Raw genomic sequence first — 23,475 nt, 5'->3', positions numbered from 1 at the left:
GCATTTATCACACACCTCTGTCCTGCGAGGCGGTCTACTCCAGACCGCAAACTCTTTGAGGGTGGGGCCCGGGTCATGGTGTTAAAGAAACAAGATTCAACTGAGTAAATTGGAAGGTCGAATTGGCTTTATTAAACAATTCAGGAGTTGGGCAGCATCCCACCTAGCAAGTACAGGGGAGCTCTGCTGAGCCGAACGAGAGAAAGGTTCTTAAAGGCAGAGGCATAAACAAAGACGAATTTATTAGCAGGGAATGCATTGTTTTAGGTAAGTTTGCCCTCCAAAGGGGAGCTGAAGGGGCCTTTCAGTAAATTTCCTAGTATTGACGAGGAGATTCTATGTTGACTGACTAAAGGTTACATCCATTCCTCTCAGCTACTGCTCTGTAGTTCTCAGAGCCTCTGTTGATCTTTGGCATTCTCAGGTCATGATGTTTTGGCTTTATCTCTGTGACATTCACAGGTTGTGACTTCAGATTTATATTCCTTTAAGTCGGTTGTCCTCTTTGTACCTTTTTGTTGGTCCAGTCTGAGGGAGACCATTTGCTTGGTGGTTAGTGGCTGCAAACATGCATTTAAAATTTTTGAGAGAATATAATGCACCAGGGAGATTATTATGATATGATAAAGTAATTCCCAACGTTTGCAGGGTACTTTGAAGCTATGGTCTCCAATCCAATCAAAATCAAATCAAAGACCCCATGGGAAGGAATCATCTTTTTAAGGCAAGTGGCTTATTTTGTGATTTGATGTAATTGAGTTTCAAATGTCCCAGAATGGTGAATCCAGGTGTAGCAGGTGGTACTGGCTCTAGCAGGCACCTCCGTGCTCAGCTGAAAGACAATCAAGGGATATTCTGTTATCGAGAACAACTTTGGCCAGAGAGTCTAGGGATCTTTGTTGGGCAGTTCTTGCTTTTGTGGCAATTTGGCAAACATTTCAAGAATTGAGAAATTCCTGATTAGAGCCTCGTTATATTTATCCCTGGGAGTAGGGATCTGCCTTTAAAAGGAGAGTCGTGGATCACGAAAGCCTCCTGGTAGTTCCCTTCTAACTCACGATGTAAATTCACAGGACTCGACCCATAATAAAAGTATGATTTTCTCCTGAAAATAAAAGGTGGCTCTGAATTCCAGAGGTTGCCCCCTGAGCGGTGACCTGGGAGGGAAAGATAAGGGTGTTACCTCGCCAAGCCAATGCCAGAGGGAAGGGAAGGAGAAGAGGGCAAATGGTGTCCTGTTCAGTTCCGGTGTGAAGTCTTGATCCGGCATTGTGAGCGGAGGCAGTCTACTTTGGTGGCCAATGTTTCTCTCCCTGGTCAGGGTAATTGGTCAGTCTCCAGCGTCTGTCCAGGACCAGGGCTCCAGTGGAGCTTTCTTCAGTTGTGTGAGGGGGACTCAAGGCTCAGTGCCTTCTAGTTGCGCAGCGGTGTCACTGGTCAGGAGCATTCCCGAAGGTCCCAAGAGCTGTTTTTCTCTGGTGATGTTTCCAGAATCCCTAATCATCACCAGGCTCTAGACTGTGCCTAACAGGACCCTTCGAATTGGGATCCCAAATGGGTTTTTGAAGCTGTTCATAACAGGCTGGAGCACAAGACACGAAAGACTCACAGTGGCTGGTCACACTGGCATGAAACAACAAGGTTGTACATGGATAGGGTTCCAGGAAATCTGCAAGGTTCTCGTTAAGTGAAGAGGGTGCCTCGATCACTGGAGATTATACAAGGTATACCCCAAGTGGGAAACAATTTTAATAGTTTTTTTATTTCCTACTCTGAGGACAACAGTCTTGTGGGACGGAAAGGCTTCCACCCTTCCAGAAAACACACATGCAATAACACGACCATTGGGGACCTGGACCAAGAGGCAGTTGAGTGCGGTGCAGCTACCGGTGTTCAAAGGGTCCAGAGCGGGAGGTCTGAGGCCTCTGGGGACAAAAACGGTTTTTTCAGGATTGTGGACCCGACCAGTCAGACATTGCTAAAAGACTGTTTTTGCAATTTTATAAGACATTTCCCCACTAATGTCTATTTATAATGTGAGTCATCTTGAATGTACTTTGATGGGCGCAGGATGGCAAAACAGGGTTTGTTAGGGAGCGAGGAAGAATCAAGTGGCCATCCTGGGTTTCCCATAGCCCAACTGTTAGTTTAATTTCTCTGATTCTGGAGCAGACCTTTGCCATATTATAAGGACGTCAGGATGGCAAACGTCTGGCACTGAGAGGGCCATTTTCTGCAGAAGGAGAATGGAGTTAATCCACATCTTTATAGATTCTGTTGCTGCTGCCTTGCACAAAAGTTACCTGGTCACATATAAAAATGGCTTCCCAAAGACTTCCTTCCACAAATCTTCTAGAACTTTCCTTTTTTACATTCAGATTTTGTCCCAAGTTTTCCCTTGTTAAATAACCAGTCTCACTTTAGGACAAAATTACCTTCTTTTCCATCAAAGATATATTTCTGTTTTTCGTATTTTTTCTTACCAAAAACACATATCCTTCTTTCCTTACAAACAGAGTTGTTTCTCGTATTTCCAGTAGCCTTAATTACATTAGAATTTTTTAAAAAGCTTTATTTAAGTAATCTCTAAATGCACCATGGGGCTCCAACTCATGACCCCGAGATTAAGAGTTGCACGCTCTTTCGACTGAGCCAGCCTGGTGCCCCTTTATGAGAATTCTTAACTCTTAAAAATATGCCTTCTTCGATTTCTCAAAGTAGCCCTAACATATCAAAATATCTTTTAGTTTCTCCGTAATAAGTACTCAAACATAGATAAACCTATGTTTAGTAATTGTTTTAAGGAAAGTTTTTATTTTAAAATACTAAATCTGGAAAAACAAAACATTTTTTAAAAATCAATGTTTTAACCAAAAAGTTATAAAAGTTATCCTCCTTAGTTAAAACTTAGTCACATATTTTCCTGGTTCTGCTTGAATTTAGTTCTTCCATTAGTTCGGGAAATTCGTACCCAGTTTAGTTTTATGAGCTGAAGGTTATCAGAAATCTGTACTGAGAGGTCTTTCCATGAGTCTCATTTAAGACAAAATGTATTTGCGGGAGGCATCTGTAAAAGCAACTGAGTAAAAAGTATAACTGTAAACGATAAAAGTCTTAAAAATGGCCATGGTTAAAGATCTTAGAGTTTATTACAATGCAAGTGGCAAGGAAATTTGGTTATTTCTGTGACATATAACACTTTAAGATAATAACATATCAGGACATATCAGATTGTTTGGAGTTTCATATAAGTTTTAGAACACTTATTTTTGATAACTGACATCTACACAAATATAAAGTTTGGTAGCACTTATCTGACAGTGCTGTCCATGGGATTAAACACAACAAACAAGCCTAATGAGTTTAATTATTCACAAAAATCTTTGAAATGTACAAGGGGCCCTCTGGAAAATTTCAGATTGTGGCCAGAAAGACTTCATTTTAGAATTTGATTTTGGGAAGTATGTCAAAAATATCAAAAGGTTTGGACATTTGGTTAAATAGGATCACGAATTGTTATAAAACAATAGTTAACTATCCATTTAACCAAAGTGACAATAAAAGATGATTTAAAAGGCCAATACAGTAGGTTACGTAGTTGTAAGCAAAATTTAGCCCTTTTAGTATTAAGACTCAGTTTAAGTAATCCAAAGACCTGATAAACATAGGAAATTATTTTGGCAAAACACAGAATCCTTGTTTTTTATAAAGAAAAACTTTTGTTTATAATTTCTTACTAAGAGCAGACCAGGAGTTCAAGAGAAGTTTGACCTTTTAACAAAGAGAAAACAGTTTTAATTTTGTACCAGTGTACTTTCGAGGATAAAACTCATTTACTTAAATTTACCCTCATCTTACCCAGTACTAGCCACACAGAAAATTTCTTTCCAAAGATTTCTTTTCCAGGGGCACCTGCGTGGCTCAGTCGTTAAGCGTCTGCCTTCGGCTCAGGTCATGATCCCAGAGTCCTGGGATCGAGCCCCGCATCGGGCTCCTTGCTCAGCGGGAAGCCTGTTTCTCCCTCTCCCGCCCCGCTGCTTGTGTTCCCTCTCTCGCTGTCTCTCTCTCTCTCTCTCTCTCTCTCTCTCCCCGCCAAATAAATAAATAAAATCTTTAAAAAAAAAAAAGATTTATTTTCCATACATCTTCTACAATTTTTTTTTCTTTACATCCAGATTTTGCCCTAAGTTTTCACTTCACTTCAGGACAAACTTATATTCTTTTTCCTCAACAGAAATGTATTTTTATTCCTCATATTTTTTCTCACCCAAAACACACATCTTAATTTTCTTACATATAGATTTGTCTCTCTTATTTTCAGTTGCCTTAATTACATTTATTAGAATTCTTAACTCTTAGTTTTCACTAGAAATTAAGGTTTCTAACTAGTAAGCCACTGTAAACTGTTACAGCAGATTTCTTTAGATTGGCAAATTTTTAAAAATTTTTTGAAGTAAGCTGTATGCCTAATGTGGGACTTGAACTCATGACCCTGTCACATGGTCCACTGACTCAGCCAGCCAGGTGCCCCTAGATTGGCAAATTTATGAATATATTTCATAATTTAGAAACGTGTTTCTTCATAGTACAGCAGCATAAAACAGAACCAAATTTGTTTTATACAGAGAAACTAAAAATAGGTAAACCTATATTAATACTTAATGTTGTATTACTTTTTCTTACTGGGAAATGATCTAGATACTCAGTGAATTTTTTTTTTAAGATTTTATTTGAGAGAGAGAGAGTGAGCACCAGTGGGGGAAGGGGGAGAGGGAGAAGCAGACGCCCTACTGAGCAGGGAGCCCAACGTGGGGCTCCATCCCAGGACCCTGAGATCATGACCTAAGCCAAAGGCAGACACCTGACTGAGCCACTAGATACTCAATGAATTTATCCATTTAATTTAGCAAAACCTTTTAAAGTTTTGGGTTACCATCAAAAAGATTTTGGAAGCTATTTAAAAGTTTACCTAGCCTGGGTGGCTCAGTCGGTTAAGCATCTGCCTTTGACCCAGGTCATGATCTCAGGGTCCTGGGATGGAGCCCTATGTGGGGCTCCCTGCTCAGTGCAGAGTCTGCTTCTCCCTCTGCCTCTCCCCCCAACTTGTGCTCGCTCTCTCAAATAAATAAGATCTTTAAAAAAAAATTTACCTAGAAACCTTTTTATCTTATTTACATTTATTTAATTTACTTGTTATTATATTTGGACTACCCATAAAACTTCATGAGGCATTAGACTCAACCATTATTCTGGGTTTTTTTTCTGACAGATTTTGCAACAGAGAGAACATGAAACTCATTTGACTTTCAGTAAACACAGGCAGAATAAAAGTTTTATATTTAATGCCGATAATGCTAAAGACAGGTCTGTTTTAATTAAACCAATAATCTTAAAGTAGCTTTAATACCAAATATTTTCCCAGATCACGTGAACTTAAACATTTGGGTTAGTTTTTAGCTTTCTGAGTTTTACAGATTTATTTTTTTTTAATTTTTTATTGTTATGTTAATCACCATACATCATTAGTTTTGGGTGTAGTGTTCCCTGGTTCATTGTTTGTGCATAACACCCAGTGCTCCACGCAGAAGGTGCCCTCTTTAATACCCATCACCAGGCTAACGCATCAAAGATTTATTTATTTTAGAACTAGGGGCAGCGGTTGGCAGGGGCAGAGGGAAAGAGAGAATCTCAAGCAGACTCCCTTGTGAGCACGGAGCCCGACACAGAGCTCCCTCTCACAACCCTGAGGTCATGACCCCGAGGTCATGACCTGAGCTGAAATCAAGAGTTGGACGCTTAACCGACTGAGCCACCCAGGCACACCACAAGCTTTCTGAGTTTTATAATGCCCAATTCTTACCAGCACATGCCTTCAGACAAACTAAATAGAGCTCTGTTACAAATTAATTTTAGCCATACCACCCAGAAATACGGAAAATATCTCACAACCTACATGGACACACATACAAATACACAGACCAGAGGCAAACAAAATCTTCTAGCTTTTGGTTTTACTTGTGTTTATAGAGCGATTATAGGCCCAATTTCCAAATACTTCCCTCTCTCCCTTTTTCTAATGAAAAACCTCTCTCTCAAGTTTGCATTTCTAAGAATGGTTCCTACCTAGGTCCTACAGAAGATGGGGTAGAAAATGTACAGAGAAAGTATCAAAGTTTTGTCCAAGGTGGAGATTTGGAGCTTATCTGCCTGTTATCAGAGGTGCTCAAGTGGGCACGAGAGCCCTGTTATCGTATTTTATTTTATTTTTTTAAAGACTTTATTTATTTATTTATTTATTCATTAGAGAGCGAGAGCGAGAGAGAAACAGCATGAGAGGGGAGAGGGTCAGACGGAGAAGCAGGCTACCTGCTGAGCCTGGAGCCCAATGTGGGACTCGATCCCAGGACTCCGGGATCATGACCTGAGCCGAAGGCAGTTGCTTAACCAACTGAGCCACCCAGGCACCCTATCGTTTGTATTTTAAAAAGGCCGCTTCCCCTCTCATTTTTCCTTCAGCCTCAGGTAATGGTGGGCTGTGTTCACATTTCAAAGACATAAGATTTATGATTTAAAGGGACAGAAAGAATGCAAAAAACTTTAAGAGTTTTGGGGTAATTGTGACTTAAAATTGACCTTTTCTAAACCGGTCAGCTGTGTGGTCTTCCTAGCCACGGAAGAGCATATTCTTGTTTATTGGCAAAGCCGTACCCTTTTAATGGGGATCCGATTCACAGGTAACCTCTTCACTTTTGAAAACCTGGAGGGTGCTGGGTTCTTGGGCACACATCTAGCTATTGGTCAAATGCTTCTAGGAAGCTCAGTTGTTCCAATGGGCAATGGAACACAGGACAAGATATTAAGTAATTCAAAGTAATGTGAGTGAAGACTTGTTTATTTAGCGTGCTGTGGGACATTGCCAAACATGATTTTAAATCTCAACAGCTAGGGTCCTGAGTGGTGAATAATGTTCTGGAAACTATTGGGGCAGTATTTTCAATATAGGCCTAAATATTATTTCTGCCGAAATATGGCATTTAAGGAGAGAATAATTGAGTGCTTCCTTGTTATAATGAAATAAAATGCTTGATTGCTCTGGGGGGAAAATATTACCTTTTTTTCCCTTAACTACAGGGCAATTTTGTTCCAATACCCTGACCTTTGATAATATCCACAAATATTTTGAGAGGAATGGAGGAGGTTGGTAAAGATAGGTGGTTTTCGACATATTTCTGGAGTTGCATTTCTAGTTTTACAGAGATTTGTAAGACAAAGACAGTTGTTTTTAATCCCCCCAAAGAACTGGATTCCAGCCTGAATATCAAGGGACTGGCCTACCTCTTTAACTAAATTTGCTTCTTTATATCAAGGGGAATTTTATGCTTTTGTACAGTCTGTATAAGGCATTTTAACAAAAGCCTTCATGGTTACACAGTTCAGCCAGGACTTCTACTAGCCCGTCAGCATCAGCCTTCCTCTGATCATTTCTAGGAGAGCCTAGGGGAAATTTTATTGGTCATCTCTGTCCTCTGTGAAGTGGAGGTTGTGAAGTCAAATCTTTTTAATGTTTCTCTAAGTTTGGTAGGATCTTCTGAAAATGGAGGAAAAAGGGCTTTATAAAGATTTGCTGCTGTTTGGGGGACATGAATTTTTTGCAGTAGGGGGCAGGGTCTAGAATACACCTGACAAAGGTGAGCATATAAAACGGTCTGAGGCTGGGGCGCCTAGGTGGCTCGGTCGGTTAAGCATCTGCCGGGTCATGATCCCAGGCTCCTGGGATCGAGCCCCGCATCGGGCTCCTTGCTCAGCAGGGGGCCGGCTTCTCCCTCTGCCTGCCCGCTTGTGCTCTCTCACTGTCTCTCCTCTCTCTCTCTTTCAAATAAAATCTTAAAAAAAAAAAAAAGAATCTGAGGCTGACAGAGGTTGATTACAGTAAACCAAACCCTCCTGTTTGTCCTAGGTGCTTCTGTTAAATTCACTTTCTGGCTTCTAGCATTTATAAGAGTAGTCTGTATACTTTGAACCTAGAGGCTGGGCTAGATTTTAAAAGAAGGGGAATTTTCATGGGACATTTATCTGTCTTAAGTCTAATTTTTGTTCTTTTATCTTGTCAAGGGAATCCCTAAGACTAGCCATTATACTAATAAGACAATTGAGAGTTCTTTATAATTTTTCTTTTTCAAATAGCTCTTTTAAAGGATCTAGTGTTTGGCCATTGACAAATTGGATCTTATTAATTTCAATAGTGATTCAAACCCATAAGCCTTTTAATGGCTTAAGAGGTGTCCCCAGAGCAAGCATAGATGATGCAGCCCCCATGATCCAAAAGCCTACTCCCAAGAATAGTCTGAGAAAGCAACCACCTTCGTTGTACAAGCTGTAAGAATGAGGTAGTGTGTATGGTGCCTCTGGTCTCCCAGAATGTAAGACACCTCTAGTCACAGACCTGCTAATCTGTGACATTGGGCTGGTGCTACTGGAATGAGATTTCTCTAGCACTAAGGAGCAAGAAAGGTTGAAGCAACAGAGGCCCCTCCCTTAGGGGCTGGGGCCCCTTATGACAAACTTTCCTGAGAGCTGGTGTGGCCGGACAGAGAGCGCTGCTTGTAATTGTGTGTCTCGGGTCCCCGGTCTATTGAACCGCCATGATGCACCCCAGTTAAGTGTGCCCTCCCAAGTGAGGGAGACCAGAGAAAATACGCTCACTGGTCACAAAGCGTCACAAAGCCAAGCGCTTAGGACACAGAACTAGACAAAAGGAAAAATCTCTTACGTTCAACATTAACAGCCCTGCCTAAGCTTTGGGGCTCCGGGGGCCAAACCAAGACCTTAGAAGGGCTGTGCCTTGAGGTTGGGGACTGTGTGGTGTTTTACTGTGTACCTCACTGCATGGATGTTTTCTTGAGGCCGGCAGCAGACTGAGTGTCAATCTAACCCATTCCATGACCAGGTTATCCTAACGGGGGGCGGGGGGATCTTTGACTTAGATGACAAGCAATCTAACAGCTTCTAACTGCTGATCCGTGACCACCAATTTTGTTGCTTGGGTTTCCAAGATGTTTCTTTAGCAACAGCCTTTACCTCATGTGCGTGTTAACCCACAGCAGAGTTTGTCTAAACAGACCCTGTTCTGAGGAGAAATGTGACCTCACCAGTCTGTGAGGCCGGCTACAAAGCAGGCTTATAGGGCTGAAGCCTGCGTTCTGTCTTCTTGTGAGGAGTCCTTCCAATGACACTCAACAAAAAAGACACAGCTGAAAAAAAAAACAGTGACCACCTCTGGGAGAATATGATCAGTCACCCAAGAGTACACTACCAAATTTTTACCAAAAGTTGTTCAGCCCAAGGAACTAGTTCTACGGTATTTTCTCCCGCTAACTAAATTTAGAGAAAGAAAGATTGTTACCACTCTCAGGTTCCACCAGGCCCTGCGGATAGAGAAGCCGGGAGGCTGGCATGGTCAGAACCTTACCTTCTGCTGGATGTGCGTCAGCTGTCCCAGGATCTCTGGGCGAGCCGCTGTCCTGCGAATGAGTATCCACCAGCTACGCCAACTGAAGGGAAGGGAATGTTCTTCCTCTACCTTTCAAGTTCTTCCAGCTGGACTAAGAGTTACATTTTCATAAGACAGATTAACTAGAGGGAAAAAAACAGACTTTTATTGTGTGTGCACAGTGGGTCAGTAATGAAATTCAGACCTAAAGAGATGACCAAGGCAGGCAGTTTTTGTATTTTTAGGCAGAGACAATAAATAAATCCATGAGGAATTGACAGGACGAAGAAAACTTAACTTTGGGAGCTCCAATTAGTAAGGAATTCTAGGCAGAATTTGGGGGTGTGATATTAAATTGGTAAAAATTAACAAGGGTTGTTTATACAGCTTTTTTGGCTCTAAATTTCCTGTCTCTGATGCTAAGAATGTCTCTACCAGCCTGGCACAGGGAGGGTGACTTTCACATGGGAGATTCATTTCACATGGGAGATATATCTCCTGCTTTCAGTGGGACAGAGGAGGGTCTGAGTGTCCTTCTTGTACAGGTTGTCTCTTAGATATGTTTTCTTTAAAACAATCAGTAAGTGGTACATTTTGGAGCAGCCTGCCCTTGGGCCCTACAAAACCAGCAAACCATTTCTGTAGATATTCACAGCTCTGGCACTGTGGTTTTTAGACCTAAAACGAGCAGGTATGCTGGAAGGCGGCATGTTTGACTCTTCAGAACTTAAGGATCCTATTAGCTAAGGCTTTGTTTCCACGATCTGCTGTTTTACAAACTGATTTTAGTAATACCATCCAGAAACAATATCTCACATTTATGACATACATACAAACACACAAGAGGCAGGAGCACCTGGATGGCTCAATTGGGCGTCTGCCTTCGGCTCAGATCATGATCCCAGAGTCCTGGTTCAGGTTCTCTGCTCAGCAGGAAGTCTGCTTCTCCCTCTTCCTCTGTGTTCTCTCTCTCCTTCAAACAAACAAATAAAATCTTAAAAGTACAGAGGCAAAGACTCCATAGTTACTAATATTTGTGGAGAAGATTTTTTTTTTTTTTAAGATTTGTATCTGTCCCTGGAATCAAGCTTAAGGAGGCTGTGCTAGAGTTTGGGCACAAGAGCCCTTTTTAGCAGTTTGTACTTTAAAAAGGCCTCTTTTTTCCCTTCTGTCTCAGGTGATTGATGGGTTGTGTTCGATAGATGTATAACTTCAAGGGACAGAGAAAGAATGTAAGTTCCTGCAAGAAGGATTTGGGTTTCCCAAGACCAGTAATTTACGAGCCTTTGAGATAAATGAGGGAAGTTTCAGAATAGCTGTAAAGGAATAGGTGAATTTTGAATTGTGCCTGGAATGGACTTTTATTTTGAGGGGGGAAAAAAAAAGATAAGGACAGTTGCTTTCAATTTCTCAAAGAATTGGGCTGGAACTTGAATGACATCATAGGTCGGCCGCCTGTCCCAACTACATTACCCTCATTCATTTTCTTTCCCTCCGGGTACAGATTTGAATTTCAGATATTTCTGGCAGTACTGAATAAACCCCCTTGGGTGTTAAGACGGGTTCCCAAAGAGGCCGCGAAGGATATTATCTTCCCGAAATCCAGAGTCACTCCCAAAGACAGCCAAAAGAAAGCAGCAACAACCTGCACGTCCCAGGCAGGCAGAAAGCCAAGCCTGGTTATGCAAAATGAGACAAGGAAGAGGGGGACAGCTGCCCCCGGGAGGGAGGGCATCAGTGGACAATGGGTTTAGATTCGGGAAGGAAAGGGCGACGTGCAGTTTTCTTTTCCCCTCTCCATGGGCACCGCGGGCACCTTCAGAAGAAGTGATTCTGGTAAGCATTTTCACCCTTCACTGGCTTCTGCCAGTTTTTCCAGGGTCCCCTGTGCGGGCTCTGCTGTCTACGGGAGGTTGCCCTTAGCTATTTATTTTTTTAAGATATTTATTTGAGAGAGAGGGAGCACCAGTGGAGGGAGCAGTAGAGGGAGAGGGACAAGCAGGCTCCCCGCTGAGCAGGGAGCTCAACGCAGAGCAAGATCCCAGGACCACACCCCCCACTGACCCCCACCCCAGATCGTGACCTGAGCCTAAGGCAGATGCTTAACTGACTGAGCCACCCAGGCGCCGCCCCCTGCCAACCGCTTGGCTGTAGCAGTTTACCAAAAAATTTCTCAGTTTCATTAACTCTGAGAGGGGCCCTGTATGGCCAATATGGGGGCCGCCTGTAAGGCCAACACCTTGCCAATTTTGTTTCCGGTGGCATTTTCAGAGCGGGGAAAAGCAATGCAGACAGAGGATTAGCAGAATGAGTGCCCAGAGGACAGAGGGGGACAGCAAGAGTTCCTTCTGTCTTGCTTTATGTCCCTCTTACACCTTTAATTTTCGTGAGCCTTTTGCTAAATCTTTTTATTAATCTTTTAATGAAACTATTTCAGAATTTTGAAACCTTTTGGAGCTTCTGCTTGCCAATGTAAACAGGCATCCCATTCAGTTTGGGAACTTGTGCTTTCCAATGCGCTTCTTAAATGACCTTGTCGAATGGGACTTTGTGGCCAATGTACTGCTAGGTTGTCTTTAGCAGAGTTTTGCCATTTCTGTAGAAATTCACAGCTCCTGGCACCATGGTTTTTTGACCTAAAATGAGCAGGTGTGCTGGAAGGTGGCATGTTTGACTCTTCAGAATTTTAAGGATCCCATTAGCTAAGGCTTTGTTTACACAAAACAAGACAAACATGCACCTTAACACGCCAGCAGTAACCACACGGTGTTGCCACGGAGTGGCCAAGAGAAGGCCATGCCCAGCATGGGCAGTTCCCTGCGTGGACTGACCCAGTGGCCTCCAGCGTGGGGGCTGCGGACTGGAAATGGACTGGAAATGGGAAAGGATTCAAGCAGCAAAGCCCAGTAAATGGGGACTGCGGGTGGGAGCCCGGAAGAGATTCCAGCGTGGCCTGGCGGGCTGAACCCAGGGCTAAGCACTGGCGCTCTATGAGAGCCCCCACCAGTCTCTGCTGACCTGGACTGGAAAGCCAATCAGGTCGGTAGCTCGAAGGCAAAGAGGGGAGCAGAAACTGAGAGCACTCACTGGCGGCACCCAGGCAATGGCGAGAAAGGGGAACGTAGGAGGGCTCGCAGGAGGTCCCCCGTGCCAGTGATTCTCCCTGTCCCCACGGGCCGTCAGAAGCTTGCTGCAGATCCCAGTGCCGCCGCCAAGGCTGTGAAGCAAAATTCAACCACATAAACTGGAAGGTCTGATGGGCTTTATTCAACAATTCACGAATCAGGTGGCATGCCGTCTACCAAGTGGAGAGGAGCTCCGCTGAGCCAAACAAGAGAAAGGTTTTTGAAAGGCAGAGCAGAGAAGGCATTAAAAAGCATTAAAAAGGCATTATTTACTAGCCAGAAATGCATTGTTTAGGCCAGGTTGCCCTCCTAAGGAGCAGAAGGGGACTCAGGAAATTTCCTGGTCAGGTTGCCTGGCTAAAGGCTGTATTCCTGGGGAGGTGAAACTGCAGTTTGATTAGGTTTTAAGTTCTGGTTTACTGACCTGGGGCTTTAACCTCAGTGAGGCCACTTGGAGCCTGTGGGTTGTTTCTTTTAAAACCAAAAAACAAAACAAAACAAAAAACCAAGAGTCACTGCTGTGTCCTCGGGGCTTAGTGCTGCATTTTTATTTGCTGAATAACAAAGTGCTTGAGTGCCAGGCACAGTGCTAGCACCATCCAGTGGTGACCAAAATGGACCTGACCTCATTCATGGGTTTACCACCTAGTGAGGGAGATGCACAGTAAAGAAAAAAAATCATTCAAGCAATTCATTGTGAATGCTGTAAAGGAGAGAGCTAAGAAGGGAACCTAATACAGATGAGGTTTCAGGGAACTTCTCCCTCAGGAAGTGGCATTAGGCTAAGCCATGAAGAATGAATAGGAAAGTGTTCCAGGTAGAGGGAACAGCTTATGCAAAGGCTCTGAGGCAGGAAGGAGGAGCATGGTATCCTTGAAGAACAGCAAGATGTTGATGTGCCCTGGGGTTCAGACAGTAGAGAAGAAGGGGCAACGGGGGGCAGAGGAATTGGGGCACACTAGACCGTAAGAGATCTGTGGGTGGTGGTACATATTCTGGTCTTTATCCTAAAAGCAATGGAAAGTCATGGAGGGATTTGAAGCAAAGAGGGATATGATCAGCGTTGCATTATAAAAAGACCACTCTGGATCCTCCAGGAAAATGGATTTGAAGAGGTCACATGGGTACATGTAAAGGGACCAGTCAGGAGGGCACTGCAGTGATCCAGAGAAGAGATGATGGTGCTCAGACCACAATGGTGGTGGTGAAGATAATGGAGGGGTTCCGGGGAGGTATGCTGGAGATGTTTAGAGAATAAGACAGAACTCTGGGATAGACAGAATGTGAAGATGAGGAAGGGGTCAAGGCCCATCCAGGTCACTGACTTACACAGCTGGATGAAGAGTGGTCTGACACGGAGTTAGGGGCCCTGGGCTGGCATGGCCACCTTGAGGTGCCTGGGAGGCATCCAGGCGAAGATGTTGAGTAGGTAGAGCCACACAGGAGAGGTCTGGGCTGCAAGTCCACTGACGCAGGGATGAGGTCACCGGGGGGCGTGATAGGCCCTTCCCCCCAGCCTGAAGGAAACCCAGTATTTAGAGGCCACATGCAGGAGAAGAGGGGAGGGGAAACTGGGACCGAGTGGCAGACACAGGAGAAAACCAGAAAGCCTAATAGCAAGCCAAGCGAGTGTGGTGTTTCAAGAGGCAGAGGGCAGGACAGCCAAATGCCTGTGAAGGACAAGACAGACCAGGCCTGAGAGATGTCATTAAGTTCAAGTTTATAGAGGCTACTGGTGACCTTAGTGAGAGCCAGTTCAGAGAGTGACGATAGCTGGAAAGGAGTAATATTATCACACAAGTGTCTGAACAGAGCACGTCTCTTAACTTCAGGGCCATGTGAAGAACAGGAGTGCGTTAGGACACACACTGGCAAGGCTCCTACAAGTTCCTAACATTTTACTTGTGTTCTTTGTTTTTCTCCGACAGTCTAAATGGAAACTTGATAAAGCCAGAGGAGGCCAAAGTCTTTGAAGATGAGAAGCGGATCATCTGCTTTTGAGAGGCAGGGGTCCATGCCCAAGGAGGAGCCCGCTGCCCTGATGAACAGAGGGGCCTCCCTGCATAGCTGTTACAATTTTGCAGGGCAAGGGTGCGCCTGGTGAGCCATTTTAGTGACTGTAAATGCACCATGAAGAGATGTAATGCATACCCAGGATTATTTTTATCGGACAGGAGAGGAATAAGACTGAGCTCAAAACCGGCCCTCAGGACCAGGGAAGTGAGTTCGTCATGCTGTCTTCATGGAAGAGTTGAGGACAACGGTAGAGAGTTAGTGCCACGCTTCTTGCAGAAAAGGTGCTCAACGAACAAGTGTTTTACCTGGAACATTCTCTTCCTCCTTAGTACCTCCCTACAGGTTGACGGTCTTCCCACTTCCCAGCTGTAGAGACTGAGATATGCGCAGTGTCGGGATTTGGCGCTTCCAAGGTTTTGCCAAAGCAAAGACTCCTAGTAGGCTTCTGTTTTAGTCCTTGGTTCTCAGTGTCTGTTGACGGAGATCACAGGGTGCCCTCTTAGGTCTAAGAGAAAGGGTGGGGTCTTCTTAATGCGGAGTTTCCACTCAGCTTCCTCCTGCTGGGCTGACCTCCTCAGGAAGGCTGGTAAGTGTGGGCGTAAGTGCTCTGCGTCAGGAGGAAGAACCCGTGCCCTTCCTCTAAAAGGAATAAGGCCTGGCTTGTCTTTGTAGCCCTGGGGCCCAAACAGAAGCTTCTGTCTCTCTCGCCCTCCTGAGGAAGGGAGTTCTCTCCCTGCCCCGGAGTAGTTGTGAGGATGACTGAACCTGACTGAAGGCTGAGGGAGTTGCTGAGAACCCAGCTAGCAGAGCGTGTTACATGGACCATCACGGCAGGCGCGCGCTGGACATGACATGGAGGAGGGGTGCTGATATTACCAGAAAGCTTGTTCTTTTGCCAGTTTGTTTAATAAAGTACTGAAAACATTATTTCTAAACGCCCGAGTCTGGGATTTTTAAAAGGGACTTTAGCCTGAGAAGCACGGGAGGGTCCCTGGACTCCATGCCTTGACTCCCTTCAGGATACTCACTGCGTTGGGTGGCGCCCTGGCGTGTAGTGCTGTGAAGAGCCCGCTGAAGGAAGGGCCAGAGGCGTCATCGTTATGGTCCTTTGCAGGCCTCTCCACCTACCAAGGGATCAAAAAAAGCCAAGGAAGCAACTGAGGCCTTTTCCTCCATCTGATCTCTGAACCCATACAGCTGGCTTCTCAGAGGTGTGGACTTGTTCCCGGGTGGCTGGGGCCAGGAGATGCTGCCTGGGCCAAATTCCACAGCCCTCACCACTGTGCCTCGGCAGACCCCGGCAGGCCAGGCTCTACGTCTACTACCTTCTGGGGCGGTTTGCTGCTGAGTGGACCTGTCACCCTCTGTGGCAGGAGGCACCAAGCTGGTAAGGACCAAACACGAGAGGGGAAGGGACGAGGGGGCCTTCCAACAGTACCTTTGAGTTCTTGGAGGTCCAGTCTGGCTTTGTGCAGGAGCCCCTGTCAGGAAGTGTGCCACTGAGCAAGTTAGCTCTAAAACTCCTGTACAGTCATTCAGCTACATGGTGGTTGTTCCCCTACGGGGCTGCTTCGGTAGCTCTGACCCACCCCTCCCTTCACCCCAGATCTGAGTATTCACCTAAGAGTCACCCCCTGAGGCAGCAACTCTCTCCCTACCAGAGATTCCGGGCAACAGGTATGGAATGAGCGTGGCGAGCTGAAGGCCAGGGATGCTTAGGACCGACTTTAGACCTCCCGAGTAAAGAACTATACTCAGCTGACAGATTCGGGTTTTGTTAAACCACTAAAACCAAACTTTTGAGAGACTAAAGTTTACTCAGAAACTACCAAATAGTGCTGCTTTTACAGATTATCAAAATTAAAACTGCTGTGTCTAAGGAAATTAGAATTTGTGTAGTGTTGGCTTAAATTCTGTTTGGAAATACTTCTGGTCTTCCAGATGGTGAGCAGTAGGATTTTCGATTTCTCAGTCTCCTACTTTGCCAGAAAGGTTCCCCATTACTCACTGGTGAGTTTCTGTGCAGAGAAGTGGAGACTTTTCCTCATCAAGAAAAAGACCATTGAAAATTGAAAGGAAAAAAAAAAAGGCCACAAACTTAGGATAGGATTATTTCTTCCCACGGGACATCTTGGTTGGTTTTGGGAAAGGAAGGACAGCTCCTATATTTCAGACGAGCATTTATGGCATGTCTGGGCTGATTTGGAACTTATAAAAAACAACAAAAACCCTGTCGAGTCACCAGGTGGCTTTGGGCCAGGTCCTAAGACTCGGAATCTCAACCTGCATCTTGAAAACGGGGCCTCTTAGGGTAGCCTCCCACCCCCCTGCCCTCCCCCGCTCTGGGCCGCCGTGAGGAGCAGACGCGCTGAAGCTGGAAGGCGGGGTCGCTGCTCAGTACACACCACTGGCCACCGTGAAACCAACGCTGCTCATTTCCGCTCGCCAGGGAACGCCCCGCTGCTTCTCTTCTCAGCTTGGGACCTTCCCGACAAGGTCACCTATGGGCCTGGAAGCTCTCCAAGTCAGGCCCAAGACTATGATTCCACCTCGGGCAGCTTGGACTAGTCTAGCTTCATCAGCGAAGGCACAGCCATTAGTGTTCACCGTTGTCACCCAAGAGCCCTACCGCTCAAGTGTGACTCACAGCCGCGTGGTCCTCATACCGGGAAGGACGGAGCAGGAGCCCACGAGCCTCCGCCAGGTGTCCCCTTCTGCTCCCCACTGGACGCGGGTGGCTCACGGGATCTTTTGGTCCACTTCCAGGTATGCCACGTCTATTTCCGGCAGCGAACTGCTCCCTCACAGGAAAACCCCCTCGCCCTGGAGCTGAAAGGCAAAACCGTGATCATTTTAACGAAAGCAGAATTCGCTGGCGAGGAGGCTCGTGTTCCCCCACAGATGGCCCCGGGGGCCATCTCAGCACGAGTCTCTCAGCCTTCACATGCAACTGACTGCACCCAAGACCAGCTTAAAACTTTTAGAGGCACTAAGCACTGACAAGGTTATGGGCCCCCAATGATCTGTAATAAAAAAATTTTTAAACAATAGTAAATGCATAAACGGTAAATAAGTGCAACGATGTTAAGCAAGTTTTCCCATGACTCCTTGGGCGTTCTCTTTTGGTTTGTTTACGTTTTTTGTTTTTGCTTTTTTGCAAATAACAAATATCAAAAGATTTCAAACTTTTTTCCTTGATTTTTTTCTGCCAGTGCTTTGTTATAAAAGTATCGCAATATTAATAGTAAAATATTAAAGGAAAATTTTTAAGTAATGCTTATAAATAATACTAAGTTAGTTCAATTTTTATGTGTCATCTTCCCATGTTTTGCCTACTTTGTAAAGTTTTTCCCAATTTTTTTTATTGTGGTAAAATACACATAAAATTTACCATCTTAACTATGTTTAAGTGTACAGTGCAATGGTATTAAATATATCCATAATGTTGTGCCACCATCACCACCATCCAGCTCCAGAATTTTCTTAGAATCCTGAAACTCTAGACCCATTAAAGAACACCCCATTCTCCCCCTCTCCCCAGGCCTCGGCAACCACCCTTTCTGTTTCTAGGATTTTAACTACTCTAAGTACCCCATATAAGTAGAATCACACAGTATTTGTGGTTTGTTATTTTGTTTTTTTGTAACTGGCTTCTTTCGCCTAGCATAATGTCCTCAGGTTCATTTTCCCACATTGTTACATAGGCTTTATAATGATCATTTGTGTTCTGTTGGTTTGCTTAACTACATTCCAAATGTTAGAAATCCAGTCTTCCAGATTGGTTGTCGTGGTGATTATTTCATATAACGTTTCTGTGGAAGTAGAAAATTCTTTAGGACTATTTCTTTGGAGTAGGATTATCAAGTCAAAGATTCTTGCTATGAAATTTTCTTTTTCAACCTATGTCAGCGCAAAGTCTAGGGGTGTACCAAATTGTCTGGAAGCAGATGGAAGTTACAGAACAATGTAATGTGAAGCCACCAATGCCTTCTTTGACCCCATCCTGGACCCTGACCCTAGACCTTTAGGAACTGCCCCTGTTCCCCCACCCTACAGATTATAGCTACAGACCGGTACCGGTGACCACTACAAGTTCTGGGAAGAATGAATCATCCACAAATCAGCATCTGTTTGAAACTGGTACTGTGCAAGATAATAATTCATTAGTGTGGGTATCAGTATCTTCAAAGTCAGTTTTCCCTACTTTAAAAATTTTATGTATGTGTATAAACGTCCAAACAGACCTAGTCTGACTGAACCCATTCACTGGGTCAAATGGAAACTATCTCTTCCCTACAACTCTACAAAGTAGGAATTACTCCATGAATGAGGGAAACTGAGAACCCATGACTATGGGTATAGGTCTTCGTACTAATCAGGATGTGCATAAAAGTGTGTGTGGGGAGGTGGGGGAGCAAAACCCAAAGGAATTTTGGCAAATGTAGAAAGCCATACCTGGCAACACCTGAGATTCTGAGCTCGGTTAGTTCAATTCCCTTACTCTACCACTGAGGAGACTGGTGCTGGAGCAAAAGCAACTTGCCTAAGGTCACACAGAGCATTACTGGTAGAGCACAAACTAGAACACAGGCCTGTCTGGCTGTTTTCCCTCTGTTCTGATAGTTTGTGGCCTTCAGTTCATTCTGCAACTGACCTTCTTCCTGCTAAGTCTCCTAAATCTGGTCCCAATCTACTAGGGCAACTTAAACAAAATAAACTCTCACCCTAAGAACACAGATGGGGTCTCTTTAGTGTCCCTGGTGCTAAAAGTTACAGGACTCTGGAGTCACATTTTCAAGCCTCACTGAGAGTCACAAGGCTAGGAACGCCCTGGAGAAGGTTGAATGACACAGGTCTGACTCTACAGAGCCAACAGCTTCCTCACTGGCCACTCATCCTCCATCCCCCAACCACGGATCTGGACCAAAGGAAGTGAGTAGGTGTATTCCAGAGAGCTGGAGAAGAGCCCCTTTGGATGGTTTTCATCACAAGAGGGCAGCATGTGCCAGCAAGCAATTAATCCATTATGTCAGTGGCTCCCGAGGATCCAGCTGTGCTGGGGGCCTGGTGACATCGTTCTTTAAGACTCCATACCAAGTACATAATGTTAAAAGGAATTTCCTTTTAAGCCTATTCACCCTTGTGTCCAAAGACATTGGTAAGCAGAGAGCTGGCCCGAAGGCCCGGTAAAGAACAGTACTGCAAGTCTCTGGGTGCCGAGGGTTTAGGTTCAAATCTCAGTCCCGCCAGTGGTTGTGTGACCCTGGACAAGTAACTTAGCTTTTCTGTGCTTGGGTTTCCCATTGTAATACTAGTACTCCCTTCAGAGGGGTGTTTGGTTAGAGGAGTAAATTAATATATGTAAAGAACTTAAGACAGTACCTGACAGGTAGTATGGGCTCCAGAAGTAGTAACTCTTATTCTCTGATCAGAACCTTTTCCTTCCAGCATGGCCTTAATGGGCACCAGGGACAAGGCAAGAGAAAAGAGCGGCCTGGCCTGGGCCATCCTTCCCGTCCTTCAGAGCCCCTCCAAAACAACATCACCATTTTCAGACCAATAGCAAGCTCTAGACTTTTAAGTGACCTAGAGCCAGAAGCCATTTCCAGGGCTGAGTACCTATGGGATAAGAACCATTCCCTATACTTGACATCGTCTTTCATTCTTACTTTGTTAAGGAACTGCATATCTGTGTCATATCCAGAAACATGGATTAGGGAGGCCAAAAGCCTGTTTGCATTTTGATTTGATTTCACAGATGTTAGCGAGTATTATCTGGCCTTTCATACTACAATCATGTCGCTGAAGGTCATTTCTTTAATGTGAGCCCTTGGTTCTCTGTTTCCAGCATTCTTTTCTTTCACTCATTAGCACTGCTACTGATTCCCCAGCCTGCTGAAGAAATGAATGCTGGGAGTCTTGAGAGGAGCAGGAGGAGAGCAGAAAGGGAGGTAGAGCAGGGAATAAAGCCAAACAAGTCGGGAGGGTGGGAGATGGTGGGGGAACTCCTGACTCCTGACTCGCACCCAGCTTTGCCTGCTCCTATGACCTTTTCGGGGAACTGGCCCAGTGTGTCTCAGGCTGTCAGCCCAGTGTCCTGGGCACTGGTGTTTATGGAGGCGGCAGCTCATCATCGATTGAGCAGCTGTGGGGTATTTCCCAGTGGATTTGATTTTCTATTTCCCACATTCCTAGGCAATGTGTAAGGTCTTTTTCCTTTCGTCAAGATAATGCATTTATTTCTAATTCATTTTCCCAGGAGGACCCATCGGTGATGAACAACATTCTTCCATTTGAATCTAGTCCAGTGTTTCTCTTTTTTTTTTTCCTCAACATTTTCCCTTCAAGGAGACTTTTTTGATATTTTTTTCCTAATCCCTCTTCCCACCATGGAATTCTAACACCACAGTTACGCTGTATTTCTCTTTATGCCCCCTGGGCACAAACCACTGAATACCCAAGTTCTTTTTGGTCCCCCATGAACCAATTTTCACCCTCTTAGGGGTGATATCCTCCCGGTTGAGAATGCTTGATCCAGTCAAATCCTAGATAATTCTTGTTACCCTTGCCATCTCCAAGAACCCCACTGTCACCCTAAAGACCATTTGCCTTTATACACATTATTCAGCTTCCAATCCAATAAATTTTAGTAGTTACAACGTTCTTATTCCTTCCTTCACTCTTTTATCTGAAACAATTTTAATCATTGTACAAAAACATTGCTTGTGTTGTTTAAAAAAATGCTAAGTGTAAAAGGGGAACAGGCTGTCCTAACAGGGACCGTTCCTACCTGAAGCATTCTGGCACCAGCAGCTTCAGAGCTGAATTTCGGTGACTGCCACCAAGCCTTCGGACAGAACCTGAGGCTGACCAAATTTGCCTTTGCTGTTGCCCCACTTCCCTTTCTCACTTCCTAATTCCCCTACCCTCACAACCTATCCAAGAGATCCACAGAACCCAAGCCACTGCCCACCACCCCGGGTGCCTACCTTCTACATCAGCATCCTCCTGCTCAGTCAACTCCCTCACAACCCCCGATTAATTCCAGAACACATTTGGCTCTTTTGAAAGGGTTTGATCTCTGCAACGTCTTAAGCAGAGCTGAGAAAGCCCACGCATCCATCCATCCATCCATCCATCCATCCATCCATCCCTCCTTCCCTCCCTCACTGTCCCCCGCAACCCGCCCCAGATAGATACTGAATACCTACTTTATCCCAGGTGTTTTGCGGGCTGGTAAGAATACAGTGGTTAGTGTCATGTCTGAGATTTGATTTTTACCCTATTTACAAGTTAATAAGTTAAGACTGTTACTGTTTCATGGATGCTGGCATGACACACGAGACTCCTGGGTCAGAGACACAAGACTTTACCATCCACAGAACAACAGAGAGCTGATGGCGAGTAAAATGGTTTCAATAAGGAAATTAGTCAACACTGAAAGTTTTGTAAGGCCAAAGTGAGATTAATCCTGAAAAATGCCCACAGATTTAGTGACATGGAGGTTAAAGGTCACCTTGATAACAGCTCTTTTGGTAAATTGACAGCAGGGAAGCCAGACTGGAATGGGTCAAGAAGTAATTGGATTAAGGATGTCTTTCAAGAAATATATGATGGAGAAAAGATTGGACAGTGCTCAAACGGGATATGGAATCTAGGGGTTTACTTCATCTGAAGTAAGACCAGTTAAATACACGTTAACTGGGAGGGAGACAGGCGTAGGAGAGAGAGAGAAGTGGTGACTGAGAACTCGAGACTCCTGAGGTAAGTAGGACCAGGGCCTACAGCACAGATGAGACACTGAGCCTCTCAGAAGAAGCAGGGCTTGGCCAGGGTGAGGTGCAGAGCAGACGGGTGTGTGAGGCTAGAAGGAGGGTGCTGGTGACTGTCAACATCCAGGGTTAATACTAGACTCTATGAAACAATCATCTCTTCAGGGAGAAGGGGAACCAAAAACAGAGTAGAGTAGAATATATTTCTTCTAAATGTGGAAACGTTTTTCAGGACAATATTTGCCCATTTTGTTTCTGAAAAGACAAAAAGGAAAGGTATTAAGTGAGCAGCACTTACAGTCTTCCCCCAACTGTCCTTCCTCAGAAGGAAGACTCCAGGGCCTACCATCACTGAACATCACTGAAGGAAAGAGGTCAAGGATACTAAAACATTACTGGAATTGTGGTAAACTCCCATAGAAGGTTCACAATATGTCAGACTCTCTTCTAATTATTTATATATACTTCTTTTTTTTTCCCCCACTCCTCACAGTCACCCTATGAAGTCAAGGAAACTGAGCTACAGAGTTTTGTTTTTTTTTTTTTTAAATGTTTTATTTATTTATTCATGGAAGTCTGAGAGAGAGAGGCAGAGGCAGAGGGAGAAGCAGGCTCCCCGCCTAGCAGGGAGCCCGATGCGGGACTCGATCCCAGGACCCTGGGACCATGACCTGAGCCGAAGGCAGACGCTTAACCATCTGAGCCACCCAGGCGCCCAAGCTACAGAGAGTTTAAAGTAACGCACCCAAAGAGCCACACAGTTAGTGAGATGGCAGATAAGCCAACATAGGCGGTCTGGCTCCAGTTGGTATGTTCAACCACTTACGCCATGCTGCTGCTATTACCGAGGACCCAGTAAAGAGTGATCCAGGGATGAGCAGAGACAAGAGGTGCTGGAGGGAGAGATGAGGAGACAGTTTATGGCTGGGGGAGAGGTGGATCCATTAAACCCCAGGTACAATGCGCCACCTTAATTTGGACTATAAGCTAAAACACCATCACTACAGTGGTTTAAACAAATGATCAAGACTCGTTTATTTAGGGGAGCCTGGGTGGCTCAGTTGGTTAAGCA

The 23,475-nt window shown here is 44.8% G+C and overlaps 1 protein-coding gene and 1 non-coding gene across 6 annotated transcripts in view; both read left to right on the top strand.

Annotated features, from left to right (window-relative positions):
* NOD1 (nucleotide binding oligomerization domain containing 1) overlaps window positions 1–21,093 on the top strand; it is a 68,831-nt gene extending 47,738 nt beyond the window's left edge. For 2 of the 5 annotated variants that reach the window (XM_027574364.2, XM_027574366.2), the window contains one exon: window positions 14,544–18,001. In XM_027574364.2, the coding sequence (XP_027430165.2) occupies window positions 14,544–14,616 (73 nt within the window). In that variant the 3' untranslated portion in view covers window positions 14,617–18,001. Of the gene's footprint in view, window positions 1–14,543; window positions 18,002–20,890 lie in introns of those variants that run through there. The other 3 variants (XM_027574363.2, XM_027574362.2, XR_003516551.2) reach the window with 2 other exon arrangements.
* Window positions 6,650–6,742, top strand: LOC113912093. The gene has a single exon (XR_003516713.1). It is a non-coding gene; the product is annotated as a small nucleolar RNA SNORA24 (small nucleolar RNA).
* Window positions 21,094–23,475: the final 2,382 nt, after the last annotated feature.

The sequence above is a fragment of the Zalophus californianus genome, chromosome 12, assembly GCF_009762305.2.
Source record: "Zalophus californianus isolate mZalCal1 chromosome 12, mZalCal1.pri.v2, whole genome shotgun sequence".
Lineage (NCBI taxonomy): Eukaryota > Metazoa > Chordata > Mammalia > Carnivora > Otariidae > Zalophus > Zalophus californianus.
Note: the sequence above shows the minus strand (reverse complement) of the source record. Positions and strands in the feature narration are given on the sequence as shown.